This window comes from Macaca thibetana, chromosome 2 (assembly GCF_024542745.1).
Source record: "Macaca thibetana thibetana isolate TM-01 chromosome 2, ASM2454274v1, whole genome shotgun sequence".
NCBI classification, from domain to species: domain Eukaryota; kingdom Metazoa; phylum Chordata; class Mammalia; order Primates; family Cercopithecidae; genus Macaca; species Macaca thibetana.
Genome location: NC_065579.1, coordinates 154,585,577 through 154,607,952, shown reverse-complemented (window position 1 = coordinate 154,607,952; position 22,376 = coordinate 154,585,577). Strand labels below are relative to the sequence as shown.

General features: G+C 34.8%; 3 protein-coding genes across 10 annotated transcripts in view; 1 reads left to right on the top strand and 2 right to left on the bottom strand.

Annotated features, from left to right (window-relative positions):
• Positions 1-22,376, top strand: part of NDUFB4 (NADH:ubiquinone oxidoreductase subunit B4) — an 812,324-nt gene that overhangs the window by 111,902 nt on the left and 678,046 nt on the right. The gene's annotated exons all lie outside the window — the stretch shown is intronic.
• Positions 1-22,376, bottom strand: part of LOC126949250 (cytochrome c oxidase copper chaperone) — an 846,236-nt gene that overhangs the window by 222,242 nt on the left and 601,618 nt on the right. The window lies entirely within an intron of this gene.
• GSK3B (glycogen synthase kinase 3 beta) overlaps positions 1-22,376 on the bottom strand; it is a 270,425-nt gene that overhangs the window by 74,592 nt on the left and 173,457 nt on the right. For both annotated transcript variants that reach the window (XM_050781893.1, XM_050781894.1), the window contains exons 5-7: positions 18,734-18,864; positions 15,408-15,514; positions 8,546-8,643 (exon numbers count right to left, since the gene is read on the bottom strand). In XM_050781893.1, the coding sequence (XP_050637850.1) occupies positions 8,546-8,643; positions 15,408-15,514; positions 18,734-18,864 (336 nt within the window). The remainder of the gene's footprint in view (positions 1-8,545; positions 8,644-15,407; positions 15,515-18,733; positions 18,865-22,376) is intronic.

The window sequence follows — 22,376 nt, the reverse complement described above, 5'->3', positions numbered from 1 at the left end:
TAAACAGTCTCTGCAATCTATTAAAAACACAAAAGCTCGATAGCAGCACAAAAAATGTCCAAAGGTAATATATGATATTAAACTCCAAATGCATGTTTATAAAGATGCATCATATATCTATCAAAAACTTACCAAAAAGAGCTATTTTATACCTACTACACTCTGATTTGATATCTTAGACCTCTAAAAGATTGTCTGGGCCAGGCGTGGTGGCTCATGTCTGTAATCCCAGCACTTTGGGAGGCTGAGGCGGGTGGATCACCTGAGGTCAGGAGTTTGAGACCAGCCTGGCCAACACGGTGAAATCTCGTCTCTACTAAAAATACAAAACTTAGCCAGGCATGCCTACAGTCCCAGCTACTTGGGAGGCTGAGGCAGGAGAATCGCTTGAACCTGGGAGGCAGAGGTTGCAGGGAGCCAAGACAGCACCATTGAACTTCCAGCCTGGGCAAAAGAGCAAGACTCTGTCTCAAAAAAAAAAAAAAAAAAAAAGATTATCTGACAATGAAAATGTTAAGCCAGGAAACAAGAGTGTAGGTACACATGGGCACGGAACAAACTACAGGACAGGGATAAGATAATTAAAATCTAAAATATTGCCAAATGAAGATAGTGAAAATAAGGTTGAACTGTACAGAAGCTCCTTGATTTACAATGGGATCATATCACGGTCAACCCATACATAACAAGTTGAAAATATCCTAAGCTGAAAATGCAAACAGTATGTCCAATCTACTGAAATCATAGCTCAGCCTAGACTACCCTTAAATGTGCTCAGCACAATTACATTAGCCTACAGTTGGGCAAAATAATCAAACACAAAGACTATTTTATGATAAAGTGTCAAATATCTCATGTAACCTATTGAATACTGACTTGAAAGTGAAAAACAGAATGGTTGTACAGGTACTCAAAATACAGTTTCCACTGAATCTGTGCTGCTTTCACAATATTGGAAAGTCAAAAAAACATTAAGCCATCCTAAGTCGGGGACTGTCTGTAACTGAAAGTAAAGCAAAGGAATCATGGGGACCATGTGTAATTGAAAGCAAAGCAAAAGAACTGACCATTACAATGGTTGAAACAAAATTAAACCTAAAGGTACCTCAAACTGATTTCATATATTCACTACAGTAAGATTTAGGGGTTGCACTAATTTGCTGGTAGACACAAATTTTTACACTATACATATAATAAGTAATAAATATGACTCAGTGGGTTCTGGGTATCAAGTTCACATTAAGGATCACATCGTTTTTCCCAAAGGTACAAAATTCCATGAATAGAGGCTATCAATTGAGCTACCGATGAATCAGATGGTTTTTCCACCACCCTACACCAACTATTACTATATATACTGTAATACAGTAGTTTCCCCTTAACTGTGGAGGATATGTTCCCCAGTGGATTCCTGAAAACATATATAGTACCAAACTATATACTATGCTTTTCCTATACATACATACCTATGATAAAGTTTAATTTATAAATTAGGCACAGTAAGAGATAAAAAAACAATTAAAATGATATACTATAATTAAAGTTCTGTGAATGTAGTCTCTCTCAAAATATTTTCTTGTACTACACTTATCCTTCTTCTTGTGATAATGTGAGATGATAAAATGCCTATGTGGTAAGATGAAGTGAGGTGAATTACACAGGCCTTGTGACACAGCCTTAGTCTACTAATGATCTTCTGACCATACACCAGGAAGAGGATCATCTGCTTGGAATGATCCTGGATCAGTGAGCCATAATAATGTCCATGGCTGGAGGTCAGGAGCAAATGATGTCGATGACTAATGGGCAGGTAGTGTATACAGCATAGAAATACTGGACAAAGGGAGGATTCACATCCCAAGAGGAATGAAGCAGGACAGCATGAGATTTCAGCATACTACTCAGAACAGCATGCAATTTAAAACTCATAAATTGTTTATTACTAAAATTTTCCACTTAAAAAAATGTTTCTGAACTGTGGTTGGCTCTGGGTAACTAAAACAGTAGAAAGTGATACCTGTGGATATCAAGAGACTACTGTAGTAACAGTAATAGTAGTAGTAGTGATGCTTACTTCTTACGGTTAATGTAAGAATTAAGTGTGGTAATGAATGTAAAGTGCTTAACCCAGTGCCTGCACAAAGTAAGGTCTCACTGAGTGGCAGCTTTTATGATGAGCAGTCATTTCTCAATATTGGAAAATGCAGAATTCTGAGAAGCCAGGGATCCACTGATCTTTTTGTCTAAATTATACCACAAACAAGCATCAGTCAAATTGAAAGCCTAGGAAAACAATTATTTAGACAAACATTTGTAACAAAAATGTAACTCTCAACTTCTATAGAAGTTTTTGTTTACTAACAAAAAAAATTGAAAGCAACTACTTTCTCATAAGTCCTGCAATTGTAAAAAGATATGCTTGCTTAAAAAAATTAACATCACAGAATAGTAAAAAGCAAAAAATAAAAGTTCTCTCCTTTTCACCTTCCCTTAATTCTATTCTCCATTGTAGAATTTGCAGGTCCTTCTAAATCTTTTTCTATGGATAGGCATCAAGAAATGAAGTCCATCTACTTGGCTCCCATAGCATAATCAAAAGTTTATTTGCATCTGTGTCGCACTTTCAAATTTCTTACATAAAATTGCAGTTAGAGATAACCGAAATTACTAGCTCTTCCCTGCGTAAGAGTTATCTACATAGACATCTAAATTGTTAAATGTTAAGAGAAAACTAAACAGTAGTTTAGTAAAGTTGAATTAGAAAAGAAATTAAGAAACTTTAACTGCCTTATAATTTTATTATTGCAAATAATTTAAGATTCAATATGTTTAATGTCAAGCTTTTTAAAAGAGATATACCCAAATTCTAAAGGGCAGTTACGAAAACTATGAAAATTATACTGAAATTCCATTATCAAGAGGTGGAGACGAAACTATCTCTGTAGGAATTTTAATATTTAAAATTACAAACTTCTACAAATGGTTGGTTTATTTTAAAATTGTTAGTTTTGTGAAAGTTTAATCCAGAAATAAAACTCTGGACTAAAGTTCATCTTACCTTATTTGAAATTTATGTTTTAAAGTTTGGAGAGTGGAGGGGAGAAATTATTAGTAAAACTTAACAGCATTCTCAGATTCAAAACTTCCTAGATTGCTTATATGGAATTTTTTGTCATTTATGTAAGAAAGTTAATAATCAAACTTAGGAAAGCCAATGTATCATGTAAACTTTTTGAAAGACAATGCTGTATCACTTTACCTTAATGCTGTTATTTTCGGAATCAATTATGTAATTCGAAATACAATCACGCAGTGCAATCTATGTAATCATTAAAAATACACTTAATTGTTCAGTTTTTAAAAGTCTACAAAGCAGTAAGATGGTATTTTTATTTAAATAAAAAGAAAATATAGTATATGAAAATATTTATAGAAGTATCTTTCATGATGTGCTAGAACAGTAAGTGATTTTTTGTCTATTTGTCTCTCTGTGCTTTCTCACTCTTTCTTCTGCATTGAGCATATAAAATCTAAGACTATGTAGTTATAAAAAAAGTGACTCTCATTAAAAATTATTATCTTCACCAGCATTATACAATCCTTCACAGGACTCTCTTCTATAAAGCTCCACTGCTATGGCCAACTGCAGAGGTGCCAAAGGACAATGTTATACGTCAGTGAACATTATGTTTGGCAAAATTCCTGGTAGAGGTTTTCTAAAAATGTTTTATTTTTTTCCCATGTTTCTGGGACTATATCAGGTATTTCTTGAGATTTTTATATTAAGGAAGATTTTAAAGGAAAAAAGCACATTGAGAAGTCCCTAACGGAATTTGTCTTTTTACAAATGCTGTGAAAATCCATGCATTTTTGATATGTAGAGGTCAAACGGCATAACGAAATGATGATCTGACAATTGTATGCATGAAATTAACTTCAGAAAGTTAAATACTTGTGTTTTTCATGCTTAGAAATGATTTTCCATGACTTTCAAATCTGTTCTTATACTTTTAACTTAATATAATGTATTTGGATTTTACTCTAAATATTTTAGAAAAATCTTCTTATTAGAGGGCAGTGAGGAAAACGAAAAATGTTAGCTAGAATGAGATAAAGTTCATTTAATTAAACTGTTTTACTCATGCTGTAAATTATTGGCATAGACATCTGAGTCAATAAACAACATACACAACAACCACATTAACTTTTCTTATTAATTCCCAGCTAATTTCAAATTCATGAATGGACAATGGTTTAACAAGTTAATTCAATACAAACCTTAACTGAAAATTATTTTGGTGCCCTCAGATATTAAAACACAAGAATAAAAAAAGTCCCTGCTCAGAAAGTTTATAAAATAATGAGGCAAGTCTACCACGTAAAAAAACTTCATAAAGTTTATTATATGATTATTCACTTTCCTTTTTCTTGCTTAAACTCAAATTCAGAGAAGAGTTACCTATTTTTGCAAGGTTAGCTTCCCCCAGATACTCTATTACGAGGTTTTCAAGGGAGAAAATGAAAAGAAAGCAGAAAAGAACAGTTTAATACAAGTTACCTAGTTATCATAAGCTGTTACCTTAAAAAAAGTGAGAACTGAACTGGGCATCTATGAGACCACCTTTATGAAAATTTCGAATCTATTCTTAAAGTCATGTTTATCAGTATATGAAAGTATTTGTTTAAAATACAGAATGTCTTAATAACATTTAACTTTGAAAACAAACACATATAACTTCTCTTTCCCAACTTGTATCATGAAAACTAAAATAGCTAGATCAGCATTTCTCAGGAATTTTCATTCAAATGAGACCGTGTATATATTTAACATTTGAGGAACAGATGTTAGCAACAATAGGAAGGAGGGAGGGATGGAGGCAAGCAGAAAGGAGAAATTAGAAGATTTGGTATTTATTATTTATTTATTTATTTGAGACAGAGTCTCGTTCTGCTGCCCAGGCTAGAGTGCAGTGGCACTTGGCTCACTGCAACATCTGCCTCCCAGGTTCAAGCAAGTCTCCTGCCTCAGCCTCTGGAGTTCCTAGGACTAAAGGCGCACCCCATCATGCCTGGCTAGTTTTTGTATTTTTAGTAGAGACAGAGTTTCACCATCTTGGTCACGCTGGTCTCGAACTCCTGACCTCAAGTGATCTGCACACCTCGGCCTCCCAAAATGCTGGGATTACAGGTGTGAGCCACCACGCCCGGCTGTGATATTTATTATTTAATTGATGGACTCATTGACACAGTCTTGCTCTGTCATACAGATGGAGTACAGGGGCATAATCTTGGCTCACTGCAACATTTGTCTCCTGGGCTGAAGCAATCTTCCCACTTCAGGCTCCCAAGTAGCTGGGGCTATGGACGTGTGCCGCTATGCTTGGCTAATTTTTCTATGTTTTGTAGAGACTGGGTTTCGCCATGTTCCCTAGGCTAGTCTCAAACTCCTGGGCTTAAGCAATCCACCCACCTCGGCCTCCCAAAGTGCTGGGATTACAGGCGTGAACTACTGCCCCTGGCTGGACCAGTAAGATCTGGGGCTATATTAAACACACACACAACACTCCTATGAAGTTTATTAACCTTCATGCAATAAGACTTAGAACTATACTAAACATATACACACTTGCACAAAATACAAAGCCCATGAGCCTCCGTGCAATGTGTAGCAACTTCCAGTCAATAAATGGATGGTAAACTACTACTGGTAATTCCATCTATCTTGGGCAGCCATGGTCAAGGACGTAGAAGGGACCTCGAAACCAGATATCCCAAAATGCCCTGGATGCTTGGAAATACTTACAATTCTCTTATCTTATATCATTATCAAAACCTCCTATAAGCAGTGATCTTGGAACTTACCTACTGTAGTAAGGTGATATTTCTTAAGTATAAATGCAAGATGACAGCACAGCACATAAACGACGAGCGTTTTGTTTCAGAGTTGGCCTGCTACTACATATCGATCATGGATCATTTTGCAAAAAATAAGTGCTTAATGAAAACGAAGTCTGAAATTATCAGTAACAAAATCTATTAAGCAGGTAGCATAAACTAATATTAGCAGAAAAATGAATTACAAGGAGTAACAAAAGTGGTACAAGCAAGCTCTAGACCTAAAGGTTTATAAGGTATTACAGCAGGCATGAGATAGGGAATTATCACAGATGCTCACTTAGCTTCCTCAAAAATTCTACTTGTATTATTGTGAATTAATTAAAATTAATGACAAATCGCCACAAAATTCTAAAATATAATCAGTAGAGAAATGATACAATTCTAATGAGCTAAACGTATATGACAAATAGAATGGCCAATATGCCCAGAGAATTTTAGCACGGTGATGGTGAGCTCAAGTACATCAAATAAAAGCCTAGGGACAGGAGAAATGCTGAATGGTTGTGTAAGAGCAGAGATCAGGAAACTACAGTCCATTGTCTGTGTGAGGCCCATAAGCTAAGAATTAACAGATTTGCAATCAATTTGATGATTAGAAAGTACTAACTTTGAACATCAATTAAGAGAAAGGTTAAAGGTTATATTCCCCAAAAAGAACTCAATTCTTCTGGTTAGTAGAGCTGTATTTAAAAAAAAAAAAAAAAGTACTCAATTATTATACCTCTAACTTCATCAATAAAAAAATTTGTGAAAATGTGTTTTCTCTTTTGTTATTGAAATACGTATATGATATCCTCGATTTTGCCTTTTGGCCCACAAAGTCTAAAATATTTTATCTAGTCCTTTACAGAAAAAGTTAGCCAAGTTCCGTATTCGAGCATTAATTTACATGACGGGGTAGGCTTTTAGAAAATAAAGAAAGCGGATCACGAGGTCAGGAGATCGAGACCACCCTGGCTAGCATGGTGAAACTCCGTCTCTACTAAAAAGACAAAAAAAATTAGCCGGGTGCAGTGGCGGGCACCTGTACTCCCAGCTACACGGCAGGCTGAGGCAGGAGAATGGCGTGAACCCGGGAGGCGGAGCTTGCAGTAAGTGGAGATTGCACCACTGCACCCCAGCCTGGGCGACAGAGCGAGACTCCGTCTCAAAAAAAAAAAAAAAAAGAAAGAAAATAAAGAAAGCAAACTATTCAAATTTAGATCTGAGTGTAGCATAGAAATCAAAAAGAAAATAGTTCTGTTAACAAGGGTAAAAGGTTAGATCTGAAACTCAAAGATGGTACCAAAAAGAAGATGCAAATACCACAGTAGTCTAAGCTGCAAACTGTAAGAAATTATATGGATAATAAAGAATATTGCTGATTACACACTGATCTTTTCACAATACTTGTACACAATGACATCTAGCAAAACCACCTTTGATTTTAAAAATCCCTATTTTTAAAGAATGAAGTACAAGGGTTTGAAAAGAACTTGATCACAGTCCTATGTTCATGGTATAAGCTACTGAGGAGTTACAGCTCAGTATAATAAAAACTAAATTCAAGCTGTCCAACACAGAATAAGCTGCAACCCTAAGTAGTAATCTGATGCTGGAAGTGTTCAAGAAAATACTAGAAAATCATTTGTTAGGAATGTAACTAAAAGGTTATTTCATTGTGTGTTGGATAGGACGACATGACCTCTAAGAAGATTTTTCAATTTTACAATTCTATGAAAAATTTGGGGTATCACAAACAAAGCCCCAGAGACAGTATGTGTTGTTGCTTTGTCCAAACTGAAACCTTAGAATGAACCAATCTAGTGATATAAATCTAGACACTAAGTTTTTGTTTGTTTGTTTGTTTGTTTGTTTTTAAGTAAAGGGCCTTCTTTTAAGATTTCAAATATTTAAAACTTAAAAAAATTACATTTAAAAACTCAATTAAAAACTCAGCTCTACTGTTCTTAAAAGGAAACATATATTCTAAGATAATATTTAAATATTTGCTGTTAATAAAGGTGTTATGTATGCAAAGCAAAATGAAAGCAGAAGCTGTGTCTGAGCAAAACCAGACATATCTTCTGCTTTCATTCAGCTTTAAATAAAATTTAAAATAAATAAAATTATATTTAATCCATACAGACCCAACAAATAAAATTATATTAAATCCATAAGTCAAATGTTTCTATCAATGATCTAGCCAGACATGTAGGCATTCATTCTTTCATTTTATAAATACTGAATAAATATAAATAGTGACCAAATTACAAGTATCTCCTATGTGCTCCACAGAGTATTAGGAGCAGGGAGTATACAGTGAGCAAAAACAGACACAGCTTCTGCCTTTATTCAGCTTACATACATTTTAGTGAGCTTATAGTCCAATTTTGCTTTTAAGTACTTTAAATAACAGATATATACCTTTCTTGCATTAGATATACATAACAGCTTTTCTAGAATCATACAAGAGAAGAGTAACTCAAACAAAAACCAAAAGGCTGGGGGGCGTTCCTATACCCACTTTATAGCTGAACTTGCTATGTGACCTTGGATTGCTTCCTCCATTTTTTAAGTTTCTCATGTGTGTATGTGTGTGATATATTATTATTAAAGTAGTACCAAAATTCCTTCCAGTTCAAATATTCTGATTCAACCTTCTCACCTTGATTATTTCCACCAACTGATCCACACCACTATCCCCTGGAAATATTGGTTGTCCTAGTAACAGCTCAGCCAACACACAGCCAGCAGACCATACATCTAAAGATAAAAGAAAACAAAGCCTTATTAATACTTTATAGCTTGAACTGAAAAATGTTTGTATACATTTTCTAATTTTACTGTGATCACAGAGTAAATATCACAAGGAAAAGATTATACAATCCAAAACAGAGAAAACTTCATAAAACTTCCCTAATGTTCTTTTTAATTAAATGTTAAACTTACCAAAGAGGAAACCAGACCAATAAGAATATTCTAATAAAGGGTAAAGTCTATTATTATCAAATTTCAGGTATTCAAGTCTTCAAATAACAAGACAGAAGATTACAGTACCAAAGCTATGGCAGGACTATCTATTTATCATACTTAAAAGTAATTCAAAGTGACACAATCTCTGCATATTAGTAGGTACTTACAGAGGAACAGCAAGGAAAGGTTCAATCTCTCCCAGACCCTGGGCTTTAAGTCAATGCAAATTCTGAGGAACACTTTTAATACTTTAAATGGTTGATTTTTATGTTCTAGGATGACTGACAGAAAAATGTGCTTAAATATATTATCATTTTTAAATAAAACGGAATGGCAATGATAGAGGAATATATTTTACTTCATAAATTATAAAAATAATCCACTTTTAAGTCAAAATGAAAACCTCAATCCCTAGAGAAAACTTTAAAAATTAACTCAATTAATACACTTTAAAAATACTTTAAAGTATACATCCCGGTTTACCCAGGATAGTTATGGCTTATATATTATCCTGGGATAATTATTAGTAATATCCTCTTTCTCTCTCAAAAGTATTACTGGATTAGAAGATAAACTATAATCACTCTATTTTAAAGCCCACTATTAAAACTTCCTACAAGAAAAGGCTGCTTTTTAGCTTCCAGATTTCTGAGATTCCTAGGTTTCTAATGTACCAACACTCAAGTGCTTTAGGGAGACAAATATGAATCATTGCTGGACTTTACCACCTACCAGTAGGGAAGGAGAAGAAGGAACAGTAAATGGTTGACAACAAAAATTTTAAAGGTCTGATGTGGTGAGATGTACTATCAAGAGAGACTGGAAATCACTGCTCCAGTGACTACTTTTTATTGACCTAGAAAAATGACATAGTATTCATTTAACAAACTCAAGTTGATTTTGTTCAGACCTAAGTTAATAACCAAGACATCTATTCTGCAAATATAGACCAAGAGTCCTATTTAATATATTAGGAAATTGATAAATGAAGCAAATATGAAAGCTTGCTAGGGAATCTTTACTCAAAGCCAACAGTAATACTAACCGTTATAGTCAAGTGGAAAAGATGTATCTCCTTATTTATGTAAATGCTTATTTTAATCCAAGTTTTAAAATATCCCTTTACCTAGTTAATAAGATGGAAGGTAATATGCACTCAACTTTTTTCCTCTCTAATACGGAATGATTCATCTCAGAATACAAGGCTGAAAAAATTGTAGGGGAATAATTATGCCTTCATAAAAAACAACAGGAAACACTTTCTTAGGCAAGATTTAGCCACAAATATGGAAGACAAAAAGTAAAACATCAAGAAATACTCTTACCTAGAAGTTACCACAGAAGATTGATACTCAAAAGATTCAGGTGACAACTATACTAGCAGCCTTCAATTCATGTTACATCAGTCAAGTTAGTAAAAACAAAGTATTTATCAATCACTTTCTGAATGACACTAAAATCTCTTCTACTCTTATTTTAAAGGAGAAATGGATGAAATTCTCCAAATAGAATAAAACTTCAACTAAATAGAAGGTACTGAAAAAATAAAAATAGTGCTTTGGCACACTGAAAATTAGTTAGTTGGGGTTAAAGCCAGAATAGCATTTTGTTTCATACTTAACTCAGGTTCATGTTAAAGTGATCTTTCAAGACCATTTAGTTTAACACACTTATTTCATGGAATAAGGAAATTAAGACATGATAAAGTTAAATGACTTCCGCAAGGTAAAGGTACTGAATAGTAGAGCTAGGCCTGGAATCATTCTCAGTTCCCAATCAAGACACCACTCTCTTGAATAACTGTCTCACTGTCACAGAATAACAGCTTCTTCAAGGGTCTGTCTGTAAGTTCAATCCCTTGTTCTAAGGAAGCCTTTTGTTCTCATTCTGTCATTTCTCAGTAAGACAATATAATCAGAGACATCAGCTTTACCTTTGGCTGTATCTAAATATGACAATAATCTTGTCAGAAGCAGTTACTCTTCGTTTCAAACATTATGGTTAAAAACATTTAAAAATGTCACTATATTAGTATACTTTTTGGGGGGTCTGTTTAAAAACATTCAGTCTTAAGCAGCAAGTATCCTAAGTTTATAATGGGAGGCCAAACCTAGGCTTGTTAGGGTTCAAAAGACTCCTGTTTATGTAACTGTTCCTTAATGTGTGAGATGATGCGATAACTTTTTGAGAAGAATCAAACTGCCTTTATTTTAGGTGTTTCTGGCACAACTCACACCAGTATATATAGATAATCAGTATCATATATTTCAATAAAATATAAAGCAGCTGGAAAATACAATGATATGCCCAAAGACAAGGGGCTGAAATTTGCTCTTGAGGAGAGTCAAGTCTAAAAATGCCACAAAAAGAATACCACCTTACATTTCTACAGTATTTTCACTAACATTTTATTTAAGCCTCACAGCCACTCAGAAAAGCAGAACTGTCAGTAATCTCCACTTTACTTCAATAGTGACCTGATGCTCAAACCTAGGTTGACCACAAGCAAAATATTCTTTGTACTATTTCTCATCTGTCCATTCATATATGCCATGTACCACAGCCATAAGAAGACTCTGAGAATTACATACACATACATATACATATTATTATGCTCTCTACCCTCTGGTAAAGCAGATTTCAAAGTGTGGTCTACAGAGGACACTTTGTACTCTTTGCACCTGGGTCCTCTAGACATTTTTAGATGTCCCAGAGGGCAAAACTCTTTTCACAAGAATACACTTTTACTGGGTTAACATTTGTACTGAGGGTACAAAGGAAATGGTGGGTAAAACTGCTGGCCTCTTGGCAGAAATCAAAATGTGCTTTGGCATTTTGCCATTTGGCAAAATAAAAAAATAATGTGTTTCTGATTAGGGTGTTTGCTTATATCAGAGAATTTCTATTTGTATCAAAAAGACAGAAAACTGTCACAAGGTCTGTTTTATTTTTTTGTTGTTGCTGTTGTTGAGAGGGGGTCTCATTCTGTCACCCAGGTTGGAGTGCAGTAGTGCAGTCTCAGTTAACTACAACCTCTGCCTCCTGGCCTCAAGCCATCCTCCCACCTTAGCCTCCCAAATAGCTGGGAGTACAGGGGCATGTCACCACGCCCGGCTAATTTTTGGTAGTGATGAGTTTTCACTATGTTGCCCAGGCTGGTCTCAAACTCCTGAGTTCAAGTGATCTGCCCACCTCAGCCTCCCAAAGTGTTGGGATTACAGGTGTGAGCCACTGCGCCAGGCCAGGTCTGTTTTTTGTTTTAGTTTTCTGTTACTGTGGGGATTTTTTTTTTATTATTTGCATGCTTTTGTTTCTGTTTTTGGACTAAAGGAATTCTCTTCAGAAACAATACATAAGAATAAAATAATTTTGGTTTCCACTTGCACATCTAGCTTAAAGTTGCTCCTTGTTTGTTAGCTTCCTATTCATGTCCAGCCGATCATGCTCTCTCTGTTCACTCCTGGCTAGTGGGCTAAAATGGAGTAGAAGAGAAGGTCAATGATGATTAAAGCTAATGGTCTCTATTTAGCTCCTTCTATCACTAAACATCTTGGGTGAAGACTTGAGAAGGTCAATGATGATAAAAGCTAATCTAATGGTCTCTATTCAGTTCCTTCTATCACTAAACATCTTGGGTGAAGACTTGAGAAGGTCAATGATGATTAAAGCTAATGGTCTGTATTCAGTTCCTCCTATCACTAAACATCTGGGGTAAAGACTTGAGAAGGTCAACGATGATTAAAGCTAATGGTCTCTATTCAGTTCCTTCTATCACTAACATCTTGGGTGCATACTTCTACAGAATCAGTGCATTTAGCAAAACTATTAGTGACTTAAGCTGATTTTATATTAAATAATGGAGATGGCATGAAGGAAATGTTAGCAATATGGCCATACTATCACTTTCATTATTAATGAAATAACATTAATAAATTCTCCAACTAGTGTAATCACACTCAGAAGTATTTCAGGAGGATTTTAAATAAGAAAGTAAAAAACAAAAAGTTACTTAGAATTAATTTAAATTCTTAAGGTAAAAGCTATTAGCTTTATCATTCTAATAGTCCAAGGAGGAAAAACAGAATAGTAGGTATATTTTAAATTCTGAAAAGTAAAATTTGAAAAACTCTACACAGGCATATGTCAGAGATGTTGTGGAACTGGTTCCAGACCATTACAATAAGACACAATAAAGCAAGTCTCACAAATCTTCTGGTATCCCAGTGCATATAAAAGATATGTTCACTCTATACTGTAGTCTATCACTTGTACAATAGAATTGTCTAAAAAAAATTAATGTATATACGTTAATTTAAAAACATTTATTACTAAAAAAATGCTAATGATCATCTAAGCCTTCAGTGAGTTGTAATCTTTTTGCTAGCAGAGGGTCTTGCCTTGATGTTGATGGCTGCCAACTGATCAGGGTGGCAGTTGCTGAAGGCTATAGGATGTGGCTGGAGCAATTTCTTAAAGTGACAATGAAATTTGCCACATAAATTGACTCTTCCCTTCATGAAAGATTTTTCTGTAGTATGAGATGCTCTTTGATAGCATTTTACCCACATTAGAACCACTTTCAAAATGGGAATCAATCCTCTCAACCCCTGCTGTTGCTTTATCAGCTACAATTATGTAATATTCTAAATCTTTTGTTGTCATTTCAACAATATTCACAGCATCTTAACCAGGAGTAGATTCCACCTCAAGAAACCCCTTTCTTTGCTCATCCATAAAAAAAGCAACTTGTTTATGTTTTATCACAAGATTGCAGCAGTTCAGTCACATCTTCCGGCTCCACTTCTAATTCTAGTTCGCTTGCTATTTCCACAACATCTGCAGAGACTTCCTTCACTGAAGTCTAGCACACCTCAAGGTCATCTATGAGGCTTGGAATCAACTTCTTCCAAATGTTATTTGGACCCACTCTCACGAATCACAAATGTTCTTAATGACACCTAGAATGGTGAATCCTTTCCAAAAGATTTAAAATTGACTTTGCCCAGATCCATCAGAGTAATCACTATCTAGGGCAGCTATAGCCTTACAAATGTATTTATCAACATTTGGGTGACCAGTTGCATTGTCAATAAGCAGTAATATTTTGAAAGAAATACTTTTCTCTGGAGTAGTAGGTCTCAGCAGTGGGCTTCAAATATTCAGTGAACCATGCTACAAACAGATGTGCTATCATCTACTCATTGTTGCTCTATTTATGGAGCACAGGCAGAATACATTTAGCATCATTCTTAAGGACCCTAGGATTTTTGGAATGGTAAATGAGCACTGGCTTCCACTTAAAGTCACCAGCTGCATTAGGCCCTAACAAGAGAGTCAACCTGTCCTTAGAAGCTTTGAAGCCAGGCAATGACACTTCTCCTCTCTGGAGGAAGTCTTTCATCTCTAGAAAATCTAGAGATGAAAGTCCTAAATGGTATCTTCTTCCAATACAGTATGAGACTGTTTGGTCTCCATTAAAACTCTGATGTTTAATGTAGCCACCTTCATCAATGATCTTCGTTACATCTTCTGGATAACTTGCTGCAGCTTCTACATCAGCACTTGCTGCTTGCCTTGCACTTTTATGGCATGGTGCAGTTTTTTCCCTTAAACCTCATGAAATAACCTCTGCTACCTTCAGATTTTTCTTGTGTAGCTTCCTCACCTCTCTGTCTTCACAGAATTGAAGGGAGTAGGGAGTTCAGGCCTTGCTCTGGCTCAAGTGAATGTTGTGGTTGGTTTGATCTATCCAAACCACTAAAACTTTCTCCGTAACAGCAATAAGGCTGTTTCACTTTCTTATCATTCATCTGTTCACTGGAGTAGCACTTTAATTTCCTTTAAGAACTTTTCCTTTGTGGTCACAACTTGGCTAACTGGCACAATTTCGATATGCCTTCCTCGCTAAGCTTAATCACGTCTAGCTTTTGATTAAAAGTGAAAGATGTACCTTTCACTTGAATACTTAGAAGCAACTGCAGAGTTGTTAATTGGCCTAATTTCAATATTGTTGTCTCTCAGGGAATAGGGAGGCCTGAGGATAGGAAGAGAGATGGGTCATGGCCAGCTGGTGGAATAGTCATAACATACACAACACTGATCGATTAAGTTTGCTGTCTTATATTGTTGTGGTTTGTGGCAACCTGAAACAATTAAAAATAACATCAAAGACCACTGATCACAGATCACCACAGCAGATACAATAATGAGAAAGTTTGAAATGTTGCAATAATTACCAAAATGTGACACAAAGACATGATGACACAAAGACATGAAGTAAGCACATGCTCTTATAAAACTACTGCTGGCAGACTTGCTTGACTCAGGGTTGACACAAACCTTTGAGAGGTTTAAAAAAAAAAAAAAAGCAGTGCCTGGGAAGTATAATAAAATGAGGTATGCCTATATATGTTTGCATCTCAAGCTTTAAGAAAAAAACATTATGGGATATATCTATCTTTTAATGCAAATAAAAGTACAGATTAGTAATACTAAATTACTAAAATCAAGAAGCAATTAATAATTATGAGCATTATATTCAGATTCATACTTACCTATACTAGAGGTATAATCAGTGGCTCCAAAGATCAACTCTGGTGCCCTATAGTACCGAGAACAGATATACGAAACATTGGGTTCTCCTCGGACCAGCTGCTTTGCACTAACAGAAAAAAAAAATAATAATAAAAAGCAGAAATTCTTTAAATCTAAACTTTAAAAGAACCTAGACTGCTACCCTTTCACAGTATCGAATGATTTTCTAAGATTCACATCATTTGAATCATATATGAAAAAGAAAATGTAAACTGTAACTATCTCTGACAAAAGAAATTTACAATTTTATCACCTTGCCCTGCAAAAAAGAATAGCAAGTTTTAAAGAAAGCATTTGTCACCTAAGAAGGCACCAAAAGCAAAAAAGGGTAAGTGCTGAATTTCTTCTGATCCTGTTCCCCAAATTCCACTTCTAAAATACAAAGAAGCAAGGGCAGAAAAGAGGTATCTCCCCCACCAAAAAGCATGACAATAGATTCTAAGAATGAATATTCCTCACCCAATGTATTTCTTTAAGAAGGGCTAGAAATTGGCCACTGTATTGCATTTTGACTTCTGACTCAGGGTGAATATTTCAAGGTTTATAAACTCAATCTATTTTTCCATATCTTGGTCAATTTATTAACTGCATAAACATTTATTACCCAATAAATTATAAACAGGCCCTTCAACTTCAGGGCAGAAATGATTCACAGCCTATGAATTTTAACTGCTATAGTAAGTTTAATTGCATGTTTTCTTACTCCAATTTTCCTACTAAAATAGTTCGTAGCACGTATTTTAAACATCAAAGTATAATAAATTACAACTAATTTCTTTTGAGATGTCGCCCAAGATAATCCAAAGACAGAATAAAATAAACTGCTGTAGAAGCCAGCCATTCTGACATACATTAATAAAAAAGATAAATAAAGGCACAAAATGCAATGAAATCAAAACAGTAAAACAGTAAGTGCCAAAAAAAAAAAAAAAAAGGTAAGAAAATGCTGAGGTAAAGGTACTGGAAAACCAGGGTAAAGACAGATGAAAGTAGTCACAAGGATTTCTTTCAATGACTGGGCTTTCTTTTCTTCCATTTGTTTCTAGTCAATGATGACTCTAAACTTAACTTGTTTTTCCTTCATCACTAGTTTTGAAGTTTGTTTTTCAACCCTCTCCCCAAGTACTGACATACAATAACCATTTCATAAATTAACAAATACTAATCCCTATTTTCAGGCTGCATGAAAATTATGACATTTAGTTTTCAGCATAATTGATAGGAGGCCGTTATATCTTCTAAAGGACACTTTTTAATTAACAAGATAGATTCTAATTATATTCAGAAAATTCATGACGAGACAAAATGTTAATACCCAAGCTTTGTACCGTGAAGTTTTTTCACTACTTGATGGAGCTACAAAAATGAAGCAGCCTCTCGTATTACAGAGGAGGCTGGTTTTAACTCCTTGCCCAATATTGTGATCACATCTAGCTTTCTGTTCCTAAATAGCCCAACTAGTCCTTTAGCTACTTTTAGGCCCCGTTTCATCTAGTGAAAAAATAAGAAGAGAGTAATAGTATTTTGTTCAAATTACCAATCTGATACGTAAAGCCCAAAGTGTTTACCAAACTCTATCTGACCAAATCAATTCTGTTAAAAACAAAAAATTAGAGGGTTTATAAAAATGAGCTATCAAACAAGCAAAATCCCTCTTCCAAATTCTCAGAATAAAGCTATTTTATGTCCCAAGAGAAAGGGCTGTACCAAGTGTTCTGACACTATCATGAGAACAGAAGCTCTTCTAACCTTGGTGTCTCATAGTCTGTCCCTACCAAGTCAGTCACTCTCAATGGGGAAGACACCCATTAACAAGAAAACATAAATGATTTGGGCAGTTTTTCTTATAGACAAGTAGTAGTGCTTTGTTTCAAACACTAAATAAGAGCTTCATTGTCGTTCACCATTTTTAAAAATAGCTCAGGGAACAGAGTCATGGCCTGCAAAGTGATAGGTCATCTGAAATTAGTAGAATGAGGACGGTCATTGTGAGACTAAGAAAAATTAACTCATGACAGAACAGATTTGCTTATTTTTTAAAGGATCTGTCTCAAGAGAAGCCTGTGGAAAACATATCCTATGTTGAACCCCAAATTTAAACTGTGAATTGATGTAAAAGTATTACAAAGGGATAGGAACATAGGTATCAACAAGTGTGGGGAAATATGTAATCTATAGAGCTATGGTGAAAAGAAAGAATTTGTAACAAGGATGAAAAAATTAAATTGGAAAGAACCCAAATTATGTAGAGATGTCTTAGGGACCATGAGGAGAGAGATTAGGTGATTACACCAGTGAGGAAGTAGCAGGGTAACTGCCTGAGTTACATGGGAAGATAGGCTTGACTACATGTTAAAAGGTTAGATTAGAGAGGCACAAAAGTACTGAAAACTGAAAATGGAAAGAATAAAGTTTTATTACAAATTCACAGTATATTACCAAGAATGAGTTTTTAAAAGCAGAAAGTTTGATGAAATTTGCAGGAAAAAAGGGTAGAATAAAAGGCTAAATTATAGAGGAAAATGAGGAAAACACTGCTAGTAGACTTTTTATCTCATCCCTGAATTGAGGTTAACTGTGAAGTTAAAAAGATACACAGGAATGTAATCAATATTTTGAAAAAAATTAGTTTCTTACTGAAAAAGGAGTATATATCTAACATAAACTCAAACAATACTAAAATACAATCAATGAAAAAGTGAGTTTCCCAACTACATTATATTCCCAAAGTTTCCTTTCTCAGGCAATCAAATGTTATGGATTACATACTGTTTCAGAAATAAGCCACACATGTACTCGTATATATAGTCACACTCTGTATGTTTTTAAAACATAAAAGGTGGCATACAATACACATACTCTTGATCTGCTTTCTTCATTTAATGTTTCCTAGAGATCATTCCCTTTCAGTTCACAGAGAGCTGCCTCATTCTTTTTCATGGTTGCATGTATTACTCTGTATGTACCATAATTTATTTAGCCATTTTCCTACTAACGGATGCTTATAAACAATGCTATAATAAAAATCCCTATATATACACTATTTTGTAAACGTGTATTTCTAAGGAAATAATTCCTAAAAGTTAAAGTGTTAAATGAAGAAGTATATATACATTTATAATTTTGACAGAAACTAACAAAATTACTCTCACAGCTGCACTAGTTTATACCTCTTGGATAAGAATTACTGTGTATAGGCTGATATTGCAAAAGGAATATATTTAAAAGAAGATAATAGGGGGAGGAGGGGAGAAGGGAAGGGGCAGGGAGAGGGACAGTAGCTTACCTTCCAAAGTCACAGAGTTTTAATACGGCTGTATCAGGATCCAACAAGAGGTTCTGTGGTTTAATATCCCGATGGCAGATTCCAAAGGAATGGATATAGGCTAAACTTCGGAACAGCTGATACATATATAACTGTAATAGATAGTAGAAATTAATTAAATATTTCCTATCCTAAACAAATCAGAATACTTAAGCAGTCAATAAAATAACAGATTCTCGGAAAAGAACAGGTGAAATGCTATAGATTACCGGCACTCAATCCTCCTTTCACAAATTTCATGTCATTTCTGTATTAATTAGCTATTTCTATATGAATTAGCTAAAGCGTCATTAACCATATGTACTATTCGCATCATTCTTTAATAACTTAAGAAAGGAAATTTTACAATGTGTTTTATAACTTTTAATTTTACTAACATCTCACATTACAAGCCTGCTAAGATGGGCTTTTATTTAAAACACAAATGAAAAGCTCAGAGAAGCATCCGAAATCATGAATAATAAGTAACTTTGGGTCAGAAACCAGGTATTCTGATTTTTAAGTTTATAGTTCTTTCTAGTAGGGCATGCTGCTCAATGTAAATGTATTTCCAAAGTGTCATGTTTAGAATCATATTTTTCTGAGATGTCAGCCTCCAAGGTGATTGATACAGTGGTCTAGGAAAACTCATGTGGACTGAGAAAATCTATAATCACTGCTCTATCAAGACATCAATAACTCTGTTAGTAGCACCACCATTCTTCCTGTTAATATCCTTCAGAAAAAGTATAATTCAAAATGACATTCAAAAACAGATGCCTGACTATTGACATCATCTTAAAAAAGAGACGACGTTCTCAGTTTTCTTACCAAAAAGATACACTGAGAAACTGGGTCTGCATTGAGAAACTGGAATAAAGAATCACACTCTTGACTGCAGAAGACAGAAACTTCATGGAGAAAGAGAGTATAATTTAAATCTCAAGGTCAGTGTTCTGATTCACTTTTAAACTTTTCTGGCTGTTTACCTTCTGACCTCTACCCCGAAGTTACACCATGGACAGAATTTTTGAAATGAGTCAAACCAAAGATAACAAATATCTTGGTAAAAAAACAATTAAAAAAAAAAAGATACTTAAAAGTCTAATGAAGCATTGACACATGGTACCATCTTTAAAAGCTACTGCTAAGGCTTAGGTTAATTAAAGTTAACATGAAACCTACTTTCCTTCTAAGAAGCATGGTGAAAACTGCAGACAGCTGAATTTTAGTACATCTTTGAAGTTAATACGAACTATAGCTGGAAAAGTTTATGTCTTCTTTAAAATGAAGCATGATGTAAACTGTACAGAAAAGATCTTTTATAAGGTCAGCATTTTGCCAACAAAGTTAAAATTAAGGCATTTAGGTATCCATATAACTTTTTTTTAAAAACTTCATACTTCTACTATTGTACCATCATTCACAGAATCAATTTCTAAGTCCTAAAGCTTACTCTAGGAGTTTAATTCATTATCACTAAAAATATAATCTCCAATAAGAAACTGAGTTCACAGGCATAAATTTACTAAAAACAGAGATTTTACTGTGTCAGGGTATTAATGTCTAGGTCAGTAAGAATCAGTGAAAACAAGTTTTCTTTTTCTGAGAAAAAAAAAAAGCTTAAGAGTTTAAATGAGGTTAATTTTAAGATGTCTTGTATTCTTTCATCTGAAAGATCTACTCTATCTTCACTGTCTTGAAAAGTTTATCTAGAAATGTCAAGATAAAGAACAGACAAATGAGATCTAATTAAACTACAGAGCTTCTGCACAGCAAAAGAAACTACTATCAGAGTGAACAGGCAACCCACAGAATGGGAGAAAATTTTTGCAATCTACTCATCTGACAAAGGGCTAATATCCAGAACCTACAAAGAACTCAAACAAATTTACAAGAGAAAAACAAACAATCCCATCAAAAAGTGGGCGAAGGATATGAACAGACACTTCTCAAAAGAAGACATTTATGCAGCCAATAGACACATGAAAAAATGCTCATCATCACTGGCCATCAGAGAATAGCAAATCAAAACCACAAGGAGATACCATCTCACACCAGTTAGAATGGCGATCATTAAAAAGTCAGGAAACAACAGGTGCTGGAGAGGATGTGGAGAAACAGGAACACTTTTACACTGTTGGTGGGACTGTAAACTAGTTCAACCATTGTGGAAGAGAGTGTGGCGATTCCTCAAGGATCTAGAACTAGAAATACCATTTGACCCAGCCATCCCATTACTGGGTATATACCTAAAGGATTATAGATCATGCTGCTATAAAGACACATGCACATGTATGTTTGTTGCGGCACTATTCACAACAGCAAAGACCTGGAACCAACCCAAATGTCCATCAATGATAGACTGCATTAAGAAAATGTGGCGCATATACACCATGGAATACTAATACTATACAAAAAATATATTTTGTAATACTCATACAAAAAGATGAGTTCATGTCCTTTGTAGGGACATGGATGAAGCATTTTCAGCAAACTATCGCAAGGACAAAAAACCAAACACTGCGTGTTCTCACTCATAGGTGGGAACTGAACAATGGGAACCCTTGGACACAGGAAAGGGAACATCACACACCAGGGCCTATCATGGGGTGGAAGGAGGGGGGAGGGATAGCATTAGGAGATATACCTTATGTAAATGACGAGTTAATGGGTACAGCACACCAACATGGCACATGTATACATATGTAACAAACTTGCACGTTGTGCACATGTACCCTAGAACTTAAAAAGTATATATATATATATAAAAGTTTCCAATAGGGGGAAAAAAAAGAAATATGTAATATTATATATTTGTTGTTGTTTCACTTTGTAAAAGTGTATTTATAAGAAAGCCAAGAAGCTTTCTAGACTAGAAAGATAGCAAAAACAAGAACAGAAAAACAACTTATGTGCTGGGCACTGTTTTAACTGCTTTATGTGTATTATTTCACTTACTCCTCATAATAACCTTATGTAATAAGTACTAATATTATTGCCATTTTAAATATAAAATAACTGAGGCCCAGAGAGATTAAGCAACTTGCTTAATATCACACATACACAATATTCTGTAGTGGTTTGAGTAAGTGCTTCTCTTTCAATTACTATTCATGCATTTTGCCATATTTTATTAAATAAAGGTGTAAAATATAATCATTAAATAGCTTGGTGGAGGCTGGGCGCGTTGGCTCACACCTGTAACCCTAGCACTTTGGGAGGCCAAGGCAGGTGGAGTTCGAGACCACCCTAGGGGCAACATAGTGAAACCTCGTCTCTACTAAAATACAAAAAATTAGCCAGGCTTGGTGGTTCATGCCTGTAATCCCAGCTAGGAAGGCTGAGGCAGGAGAATTGCTTGAACCCGGGAGACAGAAGTTGCAGTGAACCGAGATTGCACCACTGCACTCCAGCTTGGGCCACAGTGCGAGATTCTCTCTCTCAAAACAACAACAACAACAACAACAAAACAAAGGCAGGTTGGTGGCTAAATAAAATACTAGAATGATTAATTCTTAGAAACTCAAATTAACACATTTTGAAATGTAACAGATTTAACATGTACTAAGTGCTAAACCAAGAAAAGCATTTCTGCCTATTTGTTTACTTAATTCTTGCAACC